At 44.0% G+C, this 23,755-nt stretch overlaps 1 protein-coding gene across 1 annotated transcript in view; it reads left to right on the top strand.

The window, feature by feature from the left end:
• Positions 1–2,566: 2,566 nt before the first annotated feature.
• The window catches only part of LOC311148196 (laminin subunit alpha-5-like), a gene marked incomplete at both ends in the record, with an annotated part of 57,997 nt that continues 36,808 nt past the window's right edge, over positions 2,567–23,755 (top strand). Inside the window, 3 exons of the mRNA XM_084185077.1 lie at positions 2,567–2,722; positions 8,618–8,800; positions 11,798–11,950. Coding sequence (XP_084041203.1) covers positions 2,567–2,722; positions 8,618–8,800; positions 11,798–11,950 — 492 coding nt within the window. The remainder of the gene's footprint in view (positions 2,723–8,617; positions 8,801–11,797; positions 11,951–23,755) is intronic.

Genomic DNA, 23,755 nt, shown 5'->3' with positions numbered 1-23,755 from the left:
TTTTCTGAGGTCTTGGCTGATTTCTTTTGATTTTCCCATGATGTCAAGCAAAGAGGCACTGAGTTTGAAGGTTGGCCTTGAAATACATCCACAGGTACACCTCCAATTGACTCAAATGATGTCAATTAGCCTATCAGAAACTTCTAAAGCCATGACATCATTTTCTGGAATTTTCCAAGCTGTTTAAAGGCACAGTCAACTTAGTGTATGTAAACTTCTGACCCACTGGAATTGTGATACAGTGAATTATAAGTGAAATAATCTGTCTGTAAACAATTGTTGGAAAAATTACTTGTGTCATGCACAAAGTAGATGTCCTAACCGACTTGCCAAAACTATAGTTTGTTAACAAGAAATTTGTGTAGTGGTTGAAAAACGAGTTTTAATGACTCCAACCTAAGTGTATGTAAACTTCCGACTTCAACTGTATTTAAAATAATCCATCTACCTTGCGTATATGTTTGGACAATTTGCACATTCGGATTGAAATTACTGTTAATTAATATCATCACCCCTTTTGAGTTTCTTTGCCCATGGGAGAAGTATATTTTGCCCCCCCCCCCCCCCATTCCTTTTTCCAAGCAACTTCATCTAGAATTGTTGAATGAGTTTCCTGTATACAATAGATATTATATTCCTTCTCTTTGAGCCATGTAAATATTGTTATTCTTTTGTTATTATCTGCTAAGCCATTACAATTATAACTGGCTATACTTATTTCACCACATACCATAATGGGATACAAGTTTCAAATGAATTTATCATTATATATGTTTGTAAATTTACCAATAAAAAATACCACAGTGATTGAGTGTCCATATAGCTGTACCATGATATTTGCATTGCTACTAAGTAACCCTCCAATTGTTCTCCACTAATTCCCCCGCTAAAACCCCTCCCCATCCCAAGTTGGGCCGTCATCCCAGTGATCGGCTTACCAACCCCATCCCCCCCGGATCCCCTAGGCCCCCGAGAGGCCAGGACCCATCCATCGAAAACAGCACACAGTGCCACCCAGAAAACAGAAGCAGGTCAACCGCCAAAAGCATTTCCAATGCTCTCACCTCGAGATGTGTGTATGTATGTATATATGTATGTATGTATGTATGTATGTATGTATGTATGTATGTATGTATGTATGTATGTATGTATGTGTATATATATATATATATATATATATATATATATATATATATATATATATATCCATTCAAATATCTTGCATATCTTATTTTCCATCATTATCAATTAATATGCGTAATAATGTCGGCAGATTTCTGTGTATTGTTAGATATTACTGCACTGTTGGAGCTAGGATCACAAGCATTTAGCTAAACCCACAATAACATCAGCTAAATACAGTGCATTGGGAAAGTATTCAGATCACAGCCTTATTCTAAAATTGATTAAATTGTTTTTTCCCCTCATCAATCCACACACAATACCCCATAATGACAAAACAAAAACAGGTTTTTAGAATTTTTTGCAAATTTCTTTAAAATATAAACAGAAATATCACATTTACATAAGTATTCAGACCCTTTACTCAGTACTTTGTTGAAGCACTTTTGGCAGCGATTACAGCCTCGAGTCTTCTTGGGTATGACGCTACAAGCTTGGCACACCTGTATTTGGGGAGTTTCTCCCATTCTTCTCTGCAGATTCCTCTCAAGCTCTGTCAGGTTGGATGGGGAGCGTCGCTGCACAGCTATTTTCAGGTCTCTCCAGTGATGTTCGATCGGGTTCAAGTCCGGGCTCTGGCTGGGCCACTCAAGGGCATTCAGAGACTTGCCCGAAGCCACTCCTGCATTGTCTTGGCTGTGTGCTTAGGGTCGTTGTCCTGTTGGAAGGTGAACCTTCACCCCAGTCTGAGGTCCTGAGCGCTCTGGAGCAGGTTAATCGTTCCCTCGATCCTGACTAGTCTTCCAGTCCCTGCCGCTGAAAAACATCCCCACAGCATGATGCTGCCACCACCATGCTTCACCGTAGGGATGGTGCCAGGTTTCCTCCAGACGTGACGCTTGACATTCAGGCCAAAGAGTTCAATCTTGGTTTCATCAGACCAGAGAATCTTGTTTCTCATGGTCTGATAGTCCTTAAGGTGCCTTTTAGCAAACTCCAAGCTGGCTGTCATGTGCCTTTTACTGAGGAGTGGCTTCCATCTGGCCACTCTACCATAAAGGCCTGATTGGTGGAGTGCTGCAGAGATGGTTGTCCTTCTGGAAGGTTCTCCCATCTCCACAGAGGAACTCTGGAGCTCTGTCAGAAAGACAATCGGGTTCTTGGTCACCTCCCTGACCAAGGCCCTTCTCCCCCGATTGCTCAGTTTGGCCAATAAAATGTTATTTGATTTTAGACTTTCTGTGAATTTGGCCGGAATTGAGTCTGGGAACAAGATTACTCTCAGACAGGGTTCCCACTACGTGGCCAAGCTGCAAAACCAAAATATGCTGTATTGTGAAAATGTATGAAAACAAAAAATTGCTTTTTGGTCTTAAAGGTTAGAGTTAGGTTTAAAATCTGATTTCAAGAAGATTAATTGTAGAACTTGGCGAGGCTTCTGACTATGCAACTAGGCCAGATGGTGACGAATCTCAGACAGGAACCTGTCTACCTGTCTACCGTCGATCTGGCTGAAACTACCGTCTACCTGTCTGCAGTCTACCTGTCTGCAGTCCACCCGGCTAAGATAAAGTCTCTCTGGTTCCCAGATGTGGGCCAGGTAAATGAGTTGTGTCAGAGGAGAGAAACACCTACTGCCATTTACACTGAACAAAAATATAAATACAACACGTAAAGTTTTGGTCCCATGTTTCATGAGCTGAAATAAAAGGCTTATTTCTCTCAAATTTTGTGCAGAACTTTCTTTACATCCCTGTTAGTGAGCATTTCTCCTTTCCCAAGATAATCCATCCACCTGACAGGTGTGGCATATCAAGAAGCTGATTAAACAGCATGATCATTACACAGGTGCACCTTGTGCTTGGGATAAAAAAAAGGCCACTCTAAAATGTTCCATTTTGTCACACAACACAATGCCACAGATGTCTCAAGTTTTAAGGGAGCGTGCAATTGGCATGCTGACTGCCGGAATATCCACCAGAGCTGTTGCCAGAGAATTAAATGTTAATTTCTCTACCAGAAGCCACCTCCAATGTCGTTTTAGAGAATTTGGCAGTACGTCCAACCGGCCTCACAACCGCAGACCATGTGTAACCACGCCAGCCTAGGACCTCCACATCCGGCTTCTTCACCAGCGGGATCGTCTGAGACCTGCCGCCCGGACAGCTGATGAAACTGTGGGTTTGCACAACCGAAGAATTTCTGCACAAACTGTCAGAAACCATCTCAGGGAAGCTCATCTGTGTGCTCGTCGCTCTCACCAGGGTCTTGACCTGACTGCAGTTTGGCGTCGTAACCGACTTCAGTGGGCAAATGCTCACCTTCGATGGCCACTGGCAGGCTGGAGAAGTGTGCTCTTCACGGATGAATACCGGTTCGTCGCATTCAACTGTACTGGGCAGCGTGTATGGCATTGTGATTATGGTATGTGCAGGCATAAACTACGGACAACGAACACAATTGCATTTTATCGATGGCAATTTGAATGCACAGAGATACCGTGACGAGATCCTGAGGCCCACTGACGTGCCATTCATCCGCCGCCATCACCTCATGTTTCAGCATGATAATGCATGACCCCATGTCGCAAGGATCTGTACATCATTCCTGGAAGCTGAAAATGTCCCAGTTCTTCCGTGGCCTGCATACTCACCAGACATGTCACCCATTGAGCGTGTTTGGGATGTTCTGGATCGACGTGTACAACAGTGTTCCAGTTCCCGCCAATATTCAGCAACTTCTCACAGCCATTGAAGAGGAATGGGACAACATTCCACAGGCCATAATCAACAGCCTGATCAACACTATGCGAAGGAGATGTATTGCGCTGCATGAGGCAAATGGTGATCACACCAGATACTGACTGGTTTTCTGATCCACACCCCTACCTTTTTAAAAGGTATCTGTGACCAACAGATGCATATCTGTATTGCCAGTCATGTGAAATCCATAGATTAGGGCCTAATGAATTTATTTCAATTGACTAATTTTCTTATATAAACTGTAACTCAGTAAAATCTTTGAAATTGTTGCGTTTATATTTTTGTTCAGTGAGCGAGAGAGAGAGGGAGAGGGAGAGACCCACAACAGAACATGTTACCTGTAGCTCTCACCATGAAAAGTGACATTGCCCGGTTTCTCCAGGCCATAGCTGTTGGTCAGCGTCATTCCTCTCTTTCTTCCCCAACCACACACAGTCTAGCTAGCCTATGCCCTATGCTTCCAGATGGGACAAAAAGCTCCTGTGAAAAAGTGACAGCTCCCAGTGAGAGAAGAGATTACAGAGTGAAAAGAGAGAACGAGAGAGAGAGAACGAGAGACAAAGGGAGAGTCTGAGGATTAGACAGAGAGGAAAAGGAGGGTAGTCTCTCCTTTCTCTATCTCTCCTGGGGTTTGAGCACACACACACACACACACACACACACAGAACAAAGACCAATGGGAGAAGGTGCCACTTGTCTGTCCTTGGCTTAAACCAGTGGTTCCCAAACTGTCCGTTCCAATTATTATGATGATGATTATTTTATTTATTTTCATTTAAACTTACTCTTGCGAGTTGTAATAGTAGAATGCACAAGGTGCAATTTTGAAATTGGGTCGTTTATCAGCAGGTTTCCTCTTGTCCTGTCAGTAATGTCCAGATCAACTGGCCCATGTCAGCTTCAGTAATGTCCAGATCAACTAGCCCATGTCAGCTTCAGTAATGTCCAGATCAACTGGCCCATGTCAGCTTCAGTAATGTCCAGATCAACTGGCCCATGTCAGCTTCAGTAATGTCCAGATCAACTGGCCCATGTCAGCTTCAGTAATGTCCAGATCAACTGGCCCATGTCAGCTTCAGTAATGTCCAGATCAACTGGCCCATGTCAGCTTCAGTAATGTCCAGATCAACTGGCCCATGTCAGCTTCAGTAATGTCCAGATCAACTGGCCCATGTCAGCTTCAGTAATGTCCAGATCAACTAGCCCATGTCAGCTTCAGTAATGTCCAGATCAACTGGCCCATGTCAGCTTCAGTAATGTCCAGATCAACTGGCCCATGTCAGCTTCAGTAATGTCCAGATCAACTGGCCCATGTCAGCTTCAGTAATGTCCAGATCAACTAGCCCATGTCAGCTTCAGTAATGTCCAGATCAACTGGCCCATGTCAGCTTCAGTAATGTCCAGATCAACTGGCCCATGTCAGCTTCAGTAATGTCCAGATCAACTGGCCCATGTCAGCTTCAGTAATGTCCAGATCAACTGGCCCATGTCAGCTTCAGTAATGTCCAGATCAACTAGCCCATGTCAGCTAACATTTTTTAATGTTTGAGTCACTCAGAATTCATATAAGACATGGCAAAATGTGTATATTACAGGAAAAAACTCAATATGTTCTCTCCACTCTATGGCAAAATGTGGCGCGCGGGGGGGGGGTGTGGTATGTTCCCCAATGAATTTTATTTTTTATTTTTCTAGGCAAGTCAGTTAAGAACAAATTCTTATTTACAATGACTGCCTACCCCGGCCAAACCCGGACGACGCTGGGCCAATTGTGCGCCGCCCTATGGGACTCCCAATCACGGCCGGTTGTGATACAGCCTGGAATCAAACCAGGGGGGTCTGTAATGACGCCTCAAGCACTGAGATGCAGTGCCTTAGACCGCTGCGCCACTCGGGAGCATGATGGAAGTGGGGCATGAGTTAAGAAGTTTGGGAACCACTGGCTTAAACCATCCCCAGACACCAAGTCACACACAGCCCAATGTCGCTCCAGTCTCAGACACAGTCTCCTTCCCCTGTCTGAGACACCGACCCAGCCGCCCAGGCCCTCGCTGCATCCCAAATGGCACCGTATTCCCTATATAGTGCACTACTTTTGACAAAAGCCCATAGGGTTCTGGTTATACGGTGTCCAGCAGTCTTCCACTCCCAGGTTGCGTCCCAAATTGTACCCTGTTCCCGACCATAGTGCACTACCCAATGGGGTCTGGTCAAAACTAGTGCACTATGTAGGGGAAAGGGTGCCATTTGGGACGTAACCCAAGTCTAGCTCCTGAGTGGCGCGGCGGTCTAAGGCCACCAGAGATCCTGGTTCGTATCCAGGCTCTGTCGTAGCCGGCCGCGACCGGGAGACCCATGGGGCGGCGCACAATTGGCCCAGCGTCGTCCAGGGTATGGGGAGGGAATGGCCGGCAGGGATGTAGCTCAGTTGGTAGAGCATGGCATTTGCAACGCCAGGGTTGTGGGTTCGATTCCCACGGGGGGTATGAAAAATAAAACAAATAATGTATGCACTCACTAACTAACTGTAAGTCGCTCTGGATAAGAGCGTCTGTTAAAATATATATATGTATATAAAAAAATTGCTCCCGGTCCAATCTCCCTGTGTTTCAGATCATTTACTGGTTGGTTGGTCTTGGGAATCATCTTGGGCATTCTGGCGCATGGCAGTGACTTGACGGAGGAGCTGAGACGCTGTGTAAAAGTGTGTTTGATGGCACCGTGTGATGTTGTGTTGGGGGAAGGCTGAGTAACTCGAGACAGATAATGGCACCGTGTGATATTGTGTTGGGGGAAGGCTGAGTAACTCGAGACTGATAAGAGCAAAAAGGAGGCACCCCAAAAATAACTGATTCAAATGTTCATTTATTTTGTAACAGTAGAGAGATGTATTTGAACTTGCATATTACACCACATATTGACATGCTTGATCTGCATTTTGACATTTATGACAAAGTGCCATATCAGTTTCCCCTATCACATCTCATTCCCTGCCATGCCAAATCAGCCAATCAGAGAGAAAGAGACTAGTCCCAGGGGCAATAGAGGTGGGTGTAGTTGTTGCAACCTGGTCACAGAGCACTTCGTATAATTATGTACGTAAATCCGAGAGCGCCATTTAGTATGTTATGTGGTCCTCTGTAGCTCAGCTGGTAGAGCATGGCGCTTGTAACGCCAAGGTAGTGGGTTCGATCCCTGGGACCACCCATACACAAAAATGTATGCACGCATGACTGTAATTCGCTTTGGATAAAAGCGTCTGCTAAATGGCATATTATTATTATTATTATTATTATTATTATTATTATTATGTTTGGTATGGTTACTTAAGGCAAAACCTCAAAGGAGGGTGAATGGATGGGCGTATAACGTGAAGGTCTAAGGGTGGGTGTATAACGCGAAGGTCTAGCAACCCAAAGGTTGCGAGGTCGAATCTCATCGCGGACACCTTTTTAGCATTTTGTCACAAGTGTAGAGAGGAGTAGGCAGGAGGCAGTCGCAGGTTTAGAACTACTGAATTTATTAAAGCGGGACGAAACACACAGTGCAAAATATAAAGTCCTCAGGAAATAGTAGGAGAGATTCCTCTCAGGAAAACAACATATACAATGACCGACAAAGACAAATGACAGAGTGAGTATATATACAGTGATAGAGTGGGGATTGGAACCAGGTGTGTGTAATGATGACGAGACAAGTCCGGGGTTGATGAGTGAAGGGCGTTTGCCAGCAGCAGGTTCGGCAGCAGCGAGAAGGCCGGCGAACGCCGAACGCCTGAGCTGGACAGGAGGCGGTGCCAAAGCGAAGGCTGGTGTGACACATTTTAGCAACTTTTCAACTACTTACTATTTTTTTAGCTACTTTTCAACTACTTAGCATGTTAGCTAACCCTTCCCCTAACCCTAACCTTAACCATGTTAGTTAACCCTTCCCCTAACCTTAACCATTTTAGCTAACCCTTCCCCTAACCTTAATCATTTAATATAACTCCTAATCTTAACCTTAAACTCTAGCCTAGCGACCGTTAGCGAGCTAGCTAATGTTAGCCACCTAGCTAGAATCTGTAACATAGCATATGTTTTTGCATATTCGTAACATATTGTACGTTTTGCAAAATCGTAACATATAATACGATTTGTAATTAGTAACATATCATACAAAATGGATGATGGACATCCACAAATTAATACATTCCACACTAAATGGATGTCTCGGATTTACATGCAGAATTATGAGAAATGCTCTGAGACCAGGTTGAGTTGGTACAGATTGACACGTCATAATTCCCTACAGATACCCCGGTTCAGCCACACGGGCAGAAAGAGAGAGAGGAGGGTAGGGAGAGCGAACAGAATAGAGCTCAGCGCAGATAGGTGCCCGCCGGAGCGAGAGACATCCACCACAGCAACAGGCTTCAGCGCACAGACTGTTCTCCACGGCTCAATGATTCGGAGCTAACCGTTGACCGCTTTTCTATCGCTTTACCACCGATGGTACTTTGTAATAAAGCAGTAAGGTTATTATCTCGGTTATTGTAGTTAATTGCTATTAGTTTGTCAGCCCAATCGCCTATTTATCTAACGAACCGTAGCAGAGCAGAGCAGAGCACCGGCAGGTGAAAGATGGCGAGGGGACCATTGTTGGGGACTCTATCCCCGGCGGCTGGCGGCCCTACACACCTTGTTTTGCTGCTGTTATGTCCGCTAATCTGCGGCCTCTCGGCGCGGGGACAGGAGCTGCCCACCAACGGGGTGAATGGCTACAGCCTGCACCCACCTTATTTTAACCTGGCAGAAGGAACCAAAGTGACGGCGACAGCGACCTGCGGAGAGGGGGACAACGGGCGGTCGATACATGACTTGTACTGCAAGCTGGTCGGAGGGCCGGTGTCAGGAGACCCGAGTCAAACCATACAGGTAAGAATTTTAAATAGGTTTATAGTTTTTGCTTCATTAAAATCAAATCAGGCATTGGTAACGGGGCAATACATGTTTTATACAACCTGTATTATGTATTTACTAACTTTTTAAACTAGGCTACACCAAACAGCTTACTTTTAAATTAGTATTAGTATTATTATAACATTTAAAGAAGTATAGGGTATCCTGTTTTATGCACTTTTCTTTAACACGTCTCCGCATACCTCGCAGTGAGTAACCAGTGCGGTGAGCGCTGCATCAAGCAACAGTGGTGTTGTTCCCTAGATAGGAGACTTTATGAATGAGTTATGTATCAGTTATAACTTCGTTGTTAGCCTACCCCGTAGTTTCTGAAAGAAATTGGTAGCTACACACACATTAAAGCGGAAATTAGTATAAACAATAACAAGACGAATCCCCGCTCCTGTTTTGGTAAAAAGCTGAGGGATGGGCCTGGAGAAATGTAACCACTCTCAGATTCATATACAGAGCTATGGATGCAAGGACTGACCATTCATGATATCAACACTATAGTTTTAACCATGTTTTGAGGCTATATAGAGTTTGTTTACATTTACTTTGTTTACAAACATTGGAGTAAAACAAGCTTCTATTTTGGGTTTGATGGGGTACGACACGACAGTTCAATCGAGTACAGGCTTAATTAAATGAACACAGAGGCTGAATACAATTCCATATTGCATTAAATAGTTTGGGGTATGGCCTCATCTCTGAGGAATGTTCCTGGAAGCCAGTTGATGAATGAACTCCACCGCTATATGCATTGGTACAATATGAGGAGGTGTAATGATGAATGACCTCCATCGCTATATGCATGAGTGTAATTTGATAAGTGTGTGACATTTTTCAATAAAGCGCTGAGCGCCAGAATCAAACATTTGCTGATGTGTTTAGATGAAATTCTACGTATGTTTGTTATTAGAACCCAACCATGCATGCTGCAATGCTTCGTATGCTTATACCTAGAACCCAACCCTGCATGCTGCAATGCTTCGTATGCTTATACCTAGAACCCAACCCTGCATGCTGCAATGCTTCGTATGCTTATACCTAGAACCCAACCCTGCATGCTGCAATGCTTCGTATGCTTATACCTAGAACCCAACCATGCATGCTGCAATGCTACGTATGCTTGTATATAGAACACAACCACGCATGATATAATGCGATTTGTATGATATAATGAGACGTTTGCTTTGCTTCGAACCCAGTCATTCATGCAGTAATCTAAGTGATAGGGACAGATAACAGATAGCGTTGAGGTGAAAGATAACGCCTTTATATTATTTGGAGAAAGGAGAGTATTAAAACCGAGCAGGGTGAAGGAGGAGGGAGGAGAGCAGCATGATCTGACCCCAGGGACACGATTTAGGAACTATCATGATCTGACCCCAGGGACACGATTTAGGAACTATCATGACAGTACCCTTGGGACATGATTTAGGAACTATCATGACAGTACCCCAGGGACACGATTTAGGAACTATCATGACAGTACCCTTGGGACATGATTTAGGAACTATCATGACAGTACCCCAGGGACACGATTTAGGAACTATCATGACAGTACCCCAGGGACATGATTTAGGAACTATCATGACAGTACCCCAGGGACATGATTTAGGAACTATCATGACAGTACCCCAGGGACACGATTTAGGAACTATCATGACAGTACCCCAGGGACATGATTTAGGAACTATCATGACAGTACCCCAGGGACATGATTTAGGAACTATCATGACAGTACCCTTGGGACATGATTTAGGAACTATCATGACATTACCCTTGGGACATGATTTAGGAACTATCATGACAGTACCCCAGGGACATGATTTAGGAACTATCATGACATTACCCTTGGGACATGATTTAGGAACTATCGTGACAGTACCCTTGGGACATGATTTAGGAACTATCATGACATTACCCTAGGAAAACGATTTAGAATGTTTCAGAGTGAGTGATTAAGGTGAAAAGACCAGATCAGAAAAACCTAAATCGCGTGAAGGAATAAAAGTGATAGGAGTTGTGAACTCGCCATTAGAAAGAAACCATGGAAAACCAGTAAGAAGACCTCTCGGATACATCAATGCGGAGGGGCATACAGTGCATTCAGAAAGTATTCAGACCCCTTGACTTTTTCCACATTTTGTTACATAACAGCCTTATTCTGAAATTGATTAAATTGTTTTTTTCCCCGCTCATCACACACAATACCCATAATGACAAAGCAAAAACTGTTTTTTTTAGAAATCTTGGCAAATATATAAAAAATAAAAAAACGTAAATATTAAATTTACATAAGTATTTAGGAGCTCCATATTAATGCCCATGGATTTGGAATGAGATGCTCGACGAGCAGGTGTCCACATACTTTTGGTCATGTAGTGTATGTCAAATAAAACATTCAGGAAAAAATAGTTTACATTCTGTACAGATGCTCCATACTAGCCTATTCACAGGACTGAACTGAACTGTGCTGAACTCTACTGAACTGTACTGAACTGAACTATACTGAATTAAACTGAACTGTACTAAACTGTGAATTTTTGTCTGCTGCACCAGATTATAGAAACATGTTGAGTTGACAGATTATTTGTTCGAGGTTATTCAATAGAAATATTAAATAATATAGGCAATAAGGTAACAATGATGTGTCAGCAACAACTGAAGCACAACTTTAATCTTAACTCAGAGAGAGAGAGAGAGAGAGAGAGAGAGAGAGAGAGAGAGAGAGAGAGAGAGAGAGAGAGAGAGAGAGAGAGAGAGAGAGAGAGAGAGAGAGAGAGAGAGAGAGAGAGAGAGAGAGAGAGAGAGAGAGAGAGAGAGAGAGAGAGAGAGAGAGATTCATTAGAATTACAACACTAGACAAAATATGACATGGGAATGATTTGAAGTCAATGAGGGAATGATGCTGTATATCCCCCCCCCTCCATAAACTCCTAAACTCAGTGGTCTGTTGGTCCTCAGGGCCAGTACTGTGATACCTGCACCATGGGGGACAGTGACAGAGCCCACCCCATTACCAATGCCATCGATGGTACAGAGAGATGGTGGCAGAGCCCTCCTCTCTCCCGCAGCACAGAGTTCAACGAGGTCAACGTTACCCTGGACCTGGGACAGGTAAGACATTATACTTTACATGTGTACACACACACACACACACACACACTCTCCTCCCATCCCCCCAACTCTAGCCCTTCCCTTCTCTCTCATGTATCTGTCATTGTGTTGTGTTTGCACTGTAACCTACTGTTGGACTGTACCACCTGTCATTTGATACACCACACAGAGCTGAGTTCTTTTGTTGTTTCTGTGGAGGTATACATTTACACCAGGAAGCTGCTCTGCTCTGCTCTGCTTTGTTCTGTTATTCTCTGCTCTGTTCTGGTCTTTTCTACTCTACTCTACTCTACTCTACTCTACTCTACTCTGTTCTACTCTACTCTCTGTTCTACTCTACTCTGTTCTACTCTACTCTGTTCTACTCTACTCTGTTCTACTCTACTCTGCTCTGTTCTAGAATGTCAAGTTCTCTAGTCTAATGGTTTGTCATTGGAAGTTCCCTCTAATGTAAAGACATGCAGTCTCAGTCGTGCTCTAACCATTGGTTAGAGTTGAAAGATGAGTGAAAGAATGAAAAAGATTGCGAGACAGGAGAGAATGAGTGGAATGGCAGTTGAAACCAAAGAGAAGTGTCCTATTGACCGAAGGCATTTGTGTGTGTCGTTGACACAAGGATAGGAAATGTTAGAGCCAGCTTGGTCTTGGGGGGATGGGGGTGGAGTTTGCAGTCGACACAGACATTTCCATTTGACAATTTTCTTAAATTAAAAAAACATTATATATTTGAAAAACAGAGCCATTTTTCAGTCAACTGGACAAAAGGACGCCGTAGAATCCAAGACAAAGACTCCAGTATTGTGATCTAGTCTGGTATATATTATAATATATTATATTTATATTTTATATATATATACACATTATATTATAGTTATATATACTTTATATTATATATATTGTTACATACACGCACACAGCACCTCTCCGTAGAACCGTAATAACTCTGGGGATGCAGTAATAACACCAGCTTTGTTGAGGGTTGGTGTCTCTCATCATACACCCATAAACAGGTTATATAAAGAGGTTGTTTACCCTGGATGGTGTTGAGGTTGTTTACCCTGGATGGTGTTGAGGTTGTTTACCCTGGATGGTGTTGAGGTTGTTTACCCTGGATGGTGTTGAGGTTGTTTACCCTGGATGGTGTTGAGGTTGTTTACCCTGGATGGTGTTGAGGTTGTTTATCCTGGATGGTGTTGAGGTTGTTTACCCTGGATGGTGTTGAGGTTGTTTACCCTGGATGGTGTTGAGGTTGTTTACCCTGGATGGTGTTGAGGTTGTTTACCCTGGATGGTGTTGAGGTGTTGAGGTTGTTTACCCTGGATGGTGTTGAGGTTGTTTACCCTGGATGGTGTTGAGGTTGTTTACCCTGGATGGTGTTGAGGTTGTCTATCCTGGATGGTGTTGAGGAGTAAAGACAGGTTTACACTCTTCTGGCCATTTACATCTAATGGGTTTTTTCCCTCTTTAATTACAGCTAAATGCTCAATTGACCACATCTGAATGAAATGATACAGTGGGGCTTTAAATCTAATGTGATTGAATTAAACGTTGAACATTTCTTCTCTCTGATTAAAGCTACATTTACCACATCTGAATGTCCCCACTTCTTCTCACTGAACCATCTCTACGATGGGGTGTCGTTCGTAAAGTTGAATAGTTAGAAAGAGTATTTCATGTGTTGTTCTCTTGTGAACCACCCTGTTCTAGCCTAGTCGCTCCCCTCTTCTCATTTCAATGGCAGCCAATGTGCCACTCTCTCAGTGCATTGCATTCTGGGATTAACTGTGTTTTGTGGTCTCCCTCTAGGCTGTCTCTCCCCCCCCCCCCATCCCCCCCATCCCTCCCGGCCACTCCAGAACCCTCCCTCTCTCCCAGTCCCTGTGGTTCTCTACGGAGACAGAAAAAGGGAAACTGTGACCTTGACTGGATTTATGCTCAGAGTTTGATATGGTTGTTTTCTTAGTTTCACTTTAAAACCCGATAGGAGGACCAGCGTAAGGAAGTCAACAGCTGGGGAACTGAATGGTGGTGAAACGATGTGAGGGGGGAGGAACTGAATGGTGGTGAAACGATGTGAGGGAGGAGGAACTGAATGGTGGTGAAACGATGTGAGGGAGGAGGAACTGAATGGTGGTGAAACGATGTGAGGGAGGAATTAGGGAAACAGGCAGAGGGGAAAGGGTTGACATTTAGTTGACAGTTTTCTGCATTTCTGTTTTCCAGGTAGGCAGTAATGTAGGTAGGCTAGGGGGAGGGGCTTTGTGTGAACATGTAGGTAGGCTAGGGGGAGGGGCTTTGTGTGAACATGTAGGTAGGCTAGGGGGGGGTCTTTGTGTGAACATGCAAGCGTGTGTGTGCGTGCAAGCAAGTGTGTGTGTCAGTGATTATGTGTTGAGTTAGAAGCTATAGAGAGAGAGACAGAGATTACCCCCTCTCCCCTCAGCTAACTCTTCCTGCCCAGAGACCACAACTAAATTATCCCCTCTCCCTTACCTAACTCTCTACCTCTCCTTCTGTTCCCCCTAGCTACAGATGTAGGATCTTAATTTGTCTGTCACTCCTCTCTCTCTCTCTCTCTCTCTCTCTCTCTCTCTCTCTCTCTCTCTCTCTCTCTCTCTCTCTGTCTCTGTCTCTGTCTCTCTGTGTCTCTGTGTCTCTGTCTCTGTGTCTCTCTGTCTCTGTCTCTCTCTCTCTCTCTGTCTCTCTCTCTGGCTCTCTGGCTCTCTGGCTCTCTCTTTCTCTCTCTCTCTCTATCTCTCTCTCTGTCTTTCTCTGTCTCTCTGTGTCTCTGTCTCTGTGTCTCTCTGTCTCTGTCTCTCTCTCTCTCTCTCTGTCTCTCTCTCTGTCTCTCTCTCTGTCTCTCTCTGGCTCTCTGGCTCTCTTTCTCTCTCTCTCTCTCTCTCTGTCTCTCTGTCTCTCTGTCTCTCTCGCTGTCTCTCTCTCTCTCTGTCTCTCTCTCTGTCTCTCTCTCTCTCTCTCTGTCTCTGTTCCCCCTACTTCTCCGTCTGGGCTTGTATTCAGAGAGTAGGAGTGTTGATCTAGGATCAGGTCCCCCCTGTTCATATCATTTTATTCATTATTATCTAAAAGGCCAAACTGATCCTATATCAGCAGTCCTACTCTGAGAATATGGCATTGGTCTCTTTGTGAATACGGCGTTGGTTCCTAGGTCCGTCTCTCTCTTCCTCCGTTTGCCCTAGCCGTGGAAGTGATCTGGGCACATCGCTGTGAGGGTGCTCGTCATGCAGAACCTCTCTGAGGTCTTGCTGAAGTTGAGCGCATTCCATCTGCTCGGGGTTAACAGTGACTGCAGGCCAGCCTGTTGGTGTCTGTCTGTCTGTCTGAGGCTCTCCTCTCACCCGTTGCTCCAGAAGTCTAAGAGGAGGAGGAGGAGGGAGATCTACAGGATACTGGCGTAAAGTACATCATGGGGTTATGGAAGGTTATGGTAGAGTTCTACAGACTGGTATATACAACGCAGTAGATCATTTAGACAGTCGCTCACCTGCTGCTTTAGAGGAGCAGTATTAGGAGTGGGCCTACACATTGGCATGCAGTACTGAGATATACAGTACTGAGATATACACACTGGTATACAGTACTGAGATATACAGTACTGAGATATACACACTGGTATACAGTACTGAGATATACAGTACTGAGATATACACACTGGTATACAGTACTGAGATATACACACTGGCATACAGTACTGAGATATACAGTACTGAGATATACACACTGGTATACAGTACTGAGATATACAGTACTGAGATATACACACTGGTATACAGTACTGAGATATACACACTGGCATACAGTACTGAGATATACAGTACTGAGATATACACACTGGCATGCAGTACTGAGATATACAGTACTGAGATATACACACTGGTATACAGTACTGAGATATACAGTACTGAGATATACACACTGGTATACAGTACTGAGATATACACACTGGCATACAGTACTGAGATATACAGTACTGAGATATACACACTGGTATACAGTACTGAGATATACAGTACTGAGATATACACACTGGTATACAGTACTGAGATATACACACTGGCATACAGTACTGAGATATACAGTACTGAGATATACACACTGGCATACAGTACTGAGATATACACACTGGCATACAGTACTGAGATATACAGTACTGAGATATACACACTGGCATACAGTACTGAGATATACACACTGGCATACAGTACTGAGATATACACACTGGCATACAGTACTGAGATATACACACTGGCATACAGTACTGAGATATACAGTACTGAGATATACACACTGGCATACAGTACTGAGATATACAGTACTGAGATATACACACTGGCATACAGTACTGAGATATACACACTGGCATACAGTACTGAGATATACACACTGGCATACAGTACTGAGATATACAGTACTGAGATATACACACTGGCATACAGTACTGAGATATACAGTACTGAGATATACACACTGGCATACAGTACTGAGATATACACACTGGTATACAGTACTGAGATATACACACTGGCATACAGTACTGAGATATACACACTGGCATACAGTACTGAGATATACAGTACTGAGATATACACACTGGCATACAGTACTGAGATATACACACTGGCATACAGTACTGAGATATACACACTGGCATACAGTACTGAGATATACACACTGGTATACAGTACTGAGATATACACACTGGCATACAGTACTGAGGTATACACATTGGCATGCAGTACTGAGATATACACACTGGTATACAGTACTGAGATATACACACTGGCATGCAGTACTGAAATATACACACTGGTATACAGTACTGAAATATACACACTGGTATACAGTACTGAGATATACACACTGGCATGCAGTACTGAGATACACTCTCGCTCTCTCTTTCGCTCACTCGCTCACACACTAGTAGCTAAAGTACGCCATTGTTTGTCACGTGCAGCAGATGGCATGGCACCAACGGGCCAACAACACTGTTCGGAACTCAACGCTTCCTGGTATTGATATGGACTGTTTTTATATCTCACTACTTACTCAGAGAGAGAGGTAGAGAGAGAGAGAGAGAGGTATAGAGAGAGAGAGAGAGAGAGGTATAGAGAGAGAGAGAGAGAGAGAGGTATATATATAGAGAGAGAGGTATAGAGAGAGAGAGAGAGGTAGAGAGAGAGAGAGAGGTATAGAGAGAGAGAGAGAGGTATAGAGAGAGAGAGGTATAGAGAGAGAGAGGTAGAGAGAGAGAGAGAGAGAGAGAGAGAGAGGTATATAGAGAGAGAGAGAGAGGTATAGAGAGAGATAGAGAGAGAGGTATAGAGAGAGATAGAGAGAGAGGTATAGAGAGAGAGAGAGAGATATGGAGAGAGAGAGAGAGAGAGAGAGAGAGAGAGAGGTAGAGAGAGAGAATGACCGGGAAAAGGAAGTAGAGAGAGGGGGGAAGGGGGGTGAGCTGGAGGAGGGGGGTGAGCTGGAGGAGGGAGGCCAGGGCTGCTGGAGGAGGGAGGCTGTGACTGCTGAGTAGTCATAAATCGGCTGGTGGAGCTATTTGGGAGGGTATTTTCTCAGTCTTTCCCTCTCTAGCAAGGCTGTGCCATGTTCTTCTGATGGTGATGAATCAACGTCTTCAATCTTACAAAATGAATTAAATAAATCCTTTGCTACGATACATATTATACAGAATTCAGGAGGGCAAGTTGGGATAAATCCAATGGGTTGTTCCCTTGGTATGGGTTGTTCCTTTCATTTCTCACACTCTCAGTAGATGTGTCAGTAGATCATTACAGATGCCGTATCTTAGTTTGATCATCCTGCACAGCAGGAAATGCAAGCTTGTAGTGTATTCAAGGTTTAAAAAGGCTTCGAAAGTTTGTAATTTGCACTTCAGTTTCATTTGCCCTAATGAAAAATGTATCAACCCCTACAAGAAATGTCCATTCATTATAATCCACATAATAATTCACTTTTCCTGTTGCTGCAGGATTATTTTCCTGCTGTGAGAAACTGGGTCAAATTAAGATAGTCATCTGTAGATCCAGCAGTCTGACTATTGTCCTGTTCTGAAAGGGGAGATGTTTTAACCACAAGTCCAAGAGCAGACCACACAAAACAATACCCTTCCTAATACTGGAAGTGTGGGAAGTTTAATGTAATTCCCTAAAAGACCTCAGACAAACCGAAGAAGGACAGGCCTTGTGACTGCTAGTGATGTGGAGTACCCAATCTGCCCATCATAAGTAGTGGTTTCTGGCAGAGCAAGACAGGCCTGGGGTCAGCCAAGCAGTTACTGTCGTAACTTCTCCCAGGTCAGTTCAGTGGTCAGATACACACACACACACACACACACACACACACACACACACACACACACACACACACACACACACAGTGCTTAGATCTGCTCATTGTAACTGTCCCTGTCAGTAGCAGACCGATTACATAATTACATCATAGTCATTTAATAGGATCTCTGTGGTCAGAATAGCACTATCTGACTCTTCCCTTGTTAGGAAGAAAGGATCTTTCTGAAGAGATCTGCTGGGATGTGACACTCAGCTGTGGGGTGGTGTAGGGTTTCTACAGTCTAGTTCAGGCTGCAGGGAGTCATAGACAGCCTTTCTACAGTAGCTAGTTAGCCCAGTCATAGACAGCCTTTCTACAGTAGCTAGTTAGCCAGTCATAGACAGCCTTTCTACAGTAGCTAGTTAGCCAGTCATAGACAGCCTTTCTACAGTAGCTAGTTAGCCAGTCATGGACAGCATTTCTACGGTAGTTAGTTAGCCAGTCATAGACAGCCTTTCTACAGTAGCTAGTTAGCCAGTCATAGACAGCCTTTCTACAGTAGCTAGTTAGCCAGTCATAGACAGCCTTTCTACAGTAGCTAGTTAGCCAGTCATGGACAGCCTTTCTACTGTAGTTAGTTAGCCAGTCATAGGCAGCCTTTCTACAGTAGCTAGTTAGCCAGTCATGGACAGCCTTTCTACAGTAGCTAGTTAGCCAGTCATGGACAGCCTTTCTACTGTAGTTAGTTAGCCAGTCATAGGCAGCCTTTCTACAGTAGCTAGTTAGCCAGTCATAGACAGCCTTTCTACAGTAGCTAGTTAGCCAGTCATAGACAGCCTTTCTACGGTAGTTAGTTAGCCAGTCATAGACAGCCTTTCTACGGTAGTTAGTTAGCCAGTCATAGGCAGCCTTTCTACAGTAGCTAGTTAGCCAGTCATGGACAGCCTTTCTACGGTAGTTAGTTAGCCAGTCATAGACAGCCTTTCTACAGTAGTTAGTTAGCCAGTCATAGACAGCCTTTCTACAGTAGCTAGTTAGCCAGTCATAGACAGCCTTTCTACGGTAGTTAGTTAGCCAGTCATAGGCAGCCTTTCTACAGTAGCTAGTTAGCCAGTCATAGACAGCCTTTCTACAGTAGTTAGTTAGCCAGTCATAGACAGCCTTTCTACAGTAGCTAGTTAGCCAGTCATAGACAGCCTTTCTACGGTAGTTAGTTAGCCAGTCATAGACAGCCTTTCTACGGTAGTTAGTTAGCCAGTCATAGGCAGCCTTTCTACAGTAGCTAGTTAGCCAGTCATGGACAGCCTTTCTACGGTAGTTAGTTAGCCAGTCATAGACAGCCTTTCTACGGTAGTTAGTTAGCCAGTCATAGGCAGCCTTTCTACAGTAGCTAGTTAGCCAGTCATAGACAGCCTTTCTACAGTAGCTAGTTAGCCAGTCATAGACAGACTTTCTACAGTAGCTAGTTAGCCAGTCATAGACAGCCTTTCTACGGTAGTTAGTTAGCCAGTCATAGACAGCCTTTCTACAGTAGCTAGTTAGCCAGTCATAGACAGCCTTTCTACAGTAGCTAGTTAGCCAGTCATAGACAGCCTTTCTACAGTAGCTAGTTAGCCAGTCATAGACAGCCTTTCTACAGTAGCTAGTTAGCCAGTCATAGACAGCCTTTCTACGGTAGTTAGTTAGCCAGTCATAGACAGCCTTTCTACAGTAGCTAGTTAGCCAGTCATAGACAGCCTTTCTACAGTAGCTAGTTAGCCAGTCATAGACAGCCTTTCTACAGTAGCTAGTTAGCCAGTCATAGACAGCCTTTCTACAGTAGTTAGTTAGCCAGTCAGGAGCTCTAGGCTGTAAAGCTGTTTTTGGAAGTCTTGTTATCCACCTCGCTTTGACAGCAGCCATATTTTTACTGGATCCAAAAAGACATCCTAAATATGTTGACCAAACTCTGGTCCTCCCCTAACTTTGGGGTGTGACTGAGTGTACCGGGGGGGGGGGTGCCACGCTGTGGCTAAAACTACCAACCATTAGGGAACAGCATGTTAACCCCATCTAAAACTACCAACCATTAGGGAACAGCAAGTTAACCCCATCTAAAACTACCAACCATTAGGGAACAGCAAGTTAACCCCATCTAAAACTACCAACCATTAGGGAACAGCAAGTTAACCCCATCTAAAACAACCAACCATTAGGGAACAGCAAGTTAACCCCATCTAAAACGACCAACCATTAGGGAACAGCAAGTTAACCCCATCTAAAACGACCAACCATTAGGGAACAGCAAGTTAACCCCATCTAAAACTACCAACCATTAGGGAAAAGCAAGTTAACCCCATCTAAAACTACCAACCATTAGGGAACAGCAAGTTAACCCCATCTAAAACTACCAACCATTAGGGAACAGCAAGTTAACCCCATCTAAAACTACCAACCATTGGGGAGCAGCAAGTTAACCCCATCTAAAACGACCAACCATTAGGGAACAGCAAGTTAACCCCATCTAAAACGACCAACCATTAGGGAACAGCAAGTTAACCCCATCTAAAACGACCAACCATTAGGGAACAGCAAGTTAACCCCATCTAAAACGACCAACCATTAGGGAACAGCAAGTTAACCCCATCTAAAACGACCAACCATTAGGGAACAGCAAGTTAACCCCATCTAAAACTACCAACCATTAGGGAACAGCATGTTAACCCCATCTAAAATTACCAACCATTAGGGAGCAGCAAGTTAACCCCATCTAAAACGACCAACCATTAGGGAACAGCAAGTTAACCCCATCTAAAACGACCAACCATTAGGGAACAGCAAGTTAACCCCATCTAAAACTACCAACCATTAGGGAACAGCATGTTAACCCCATCTAAAATTACCAACCATTAGGGAGCAGCAAGTTAACCCCATCTAAAACGACCAACCATTAGGGAACAGCAAGTTAACCCCATCTAAAACGACCAACCATTAGGGAACAGCAAGTTAACCCCATCTAAAACGACCAACCATTAGGGAACAGCAAGTTAACCCCATCTAAAACGACCAACCATTAGGGAACAGCAAGTTAACCCCATCTAAAACGACCAACCATTAGGGAACAGCAAGTTAACCCCATCTAAAACGACCAACCATTAGGGAACAGCATGTTAACCCCATCTAAAATTACCAACCATTAGGGAGCAGCAAGTTAACCCCATCTAAAACTACCAACCATTAGGGAGAAGCAAGTTAACCCCATCTAAAACTACCAACCATTAGGGAGAAGCAAGTTAACCCCATCTAAAACGACCAACCATTAGGGAACAGCAAGTTAACCCCATCTAAAACTACCAACCATTAGGGAACAGCAAGTTAACCCCATCTAAAACGACCAACCATTAGGGAGAAGCAAGTTAACCCCATCTAAAACGACCAACCATTAGGGAACAGCAAGTTAACCCCATCTTCTCTCCCCTCCCCCTCGGGACTCCCATCATACAGCTCTTCTAACGAGCTACTCACCGCTCAAGTGCCCCTGGCGCTCCTAACGATGCCCAGAAAGAGAGGAGAGAGGGAGGGGGGTAGAGAGGGTGGAGGTGGGGGGGAGATGGAGGGGGGAGAGAGAGAGTGGGGGGGGAGAGCAGAGAGGAGAGGAAGGAAAATAAGTCTTCCAGCTGGGAAAGTGTAAAAAGAGACCATTCATGTTCTATCTTTGATTGAAATGTCAAATGCAGTGTGTGTGTGTGTGTGTGTGTGTGTGCGCTTCCCAGAGCTTCTTTTGAAAAGGAGCCACTGAGAGACAGAGAGGAAGCATGTGCTGATGTTATCAGTTCAGTCTGTAGTCCTGACGTTATCAGTTCAGTCTGTAGTCCTGACGTTATCAGTTCAGTCTGTAGTCCTGACGTTATCAGTTCAGTCTGTAGTCCTGACGTTATCAGTTCAGTCTGTAGTCCTGACGTTATCAGTTCAGTCTGTAGTCCTGACGTTATCAGTTCAGTCTAGTCCTGACGTTATCAGTTCAGTCTAGTCCTGACGTTATCAGTTCAGTCTGTAGTCCTGACGTTATCAGTTCAGTCTGTAGTCCTGACGTAATCAGTTCAGTCTGCAGTCCTGACGTTATCAGTTCAGTCTGTAGTCCTGACGTTATCAGTTCAGTCTGTAGTCCTGACGTTATCAGTTCAGTCTGTAGTCCTGACGTATTCAGTTCAGTCTGTAGTCCTGACGTATTCAGTTCAGTCTGTCGTCCTGACGTATTCAGTTCAGTCTGTAGTCCTGACGTATTCAGTTCAGTCTGTAGTCCTGACGTTATCAGTTCAGTCTGCAGTCCTGACGTTATCAGTTCAGTCTGCAGTCCTGACGTTATCAGTTCAGTCTGTAGTCCTGACGTTATCAGTTCAGTCTGCAGTCCTGACGTTATCAGTTCAGTCTGTAGTCCTGACGTTATCAGTTCAGTCTGTAGTCCTGACGTTATCAGTTCAGTCTGTAGTCCTGACGTTATCAGTTCAGTCTGTAGTCCTGACGTTATCAGTTCAGTCTGCAGTCCTGACGTTATCAGTTCAGTCTGTAGTCCTGACGTTATCAGTTCAGTCTGTAGTCCTGACGTTATCAGTTCAGTCTGTAGTCCTGACGTTATCAGTTCAGTCTGCAGTCCTGACGTTATCAGTTCAGTCTGTAGTCCTGACGTTATCAGTTCAGTCTGTCACTGCGACCCCTACATGTACTGTCTACAGTGTAAAGCATCACATGCTACTACATTATTCGCACTGCTTTGCTTTATCTTGGCCAGGTCGCAGTTGTAAATGAGAACTTGTTCTCAACTGGTTTACCTGGTTAAATAAAGGTGAAATAAAATAAAAATAAAAATAAACATTGGCCCACCTTACCACCTGACATAAGACTGAATCCAACTCATGGTTTTATTTAGTTACTTTACTTTTTGCCACATTTTTTACAGCAACATTTGAAAATACTCTGCATACATTCAGTAAAATGATAAGAATATTCCTGGAAAATGTGTTGTAGGTGCGACATAAGACAAACAAATGAAAAGGGTATGAGTGAGAGGACTAACTAGTGTGCCCAGTGGCCACACACCTCTCCAAAGTGTGCACATTTCCTAAGTAATTTCAATTCACTTTTATGACTCAAAGAAGCGTCTTCAACTATAAGTAGATTTTTTTTTTTTGCTGTCCTAGCTGTGCCGTTGAGGAATTAGAGCAAGCACACTTGTAGTTTAGTTAGGAACATAGCCCTGCTTCCCCGCCATCACACAATTACTACTGTTGTTTACCCAATCCAAAAACGGTCCATTATAAATCACAGTCTGGGTCAGGTGGGTATCATTTGATAGCTTTTTCTATTGCCAACATGACTAGCCAAATACGATATTACAGTGTTAGGCTTTCACAATGCAATTCAGGGAATCAGATCGTAATTTTGGTGCACATAGAAAGGTGTCCTGAGTGCATTCTGGTGCGTGTGACACGGTGAATTTTCTTCCAGTAGACAAACATATAG

Source organism: Coregonus lavaretus (genome assembly GCF_964263955.1).
Source record: "Coregonus lavaretus genome assembly, chromosome: 20".
NCBI lineage: Eukaryota > Metazoa > Chordata > Actinopteri > Salmoniformes > Salmonidae > Coregonus > Coregonus lavaretus.
This window is presented reverse-complemented; position numbering and strand designations above follow the sequence as displayed.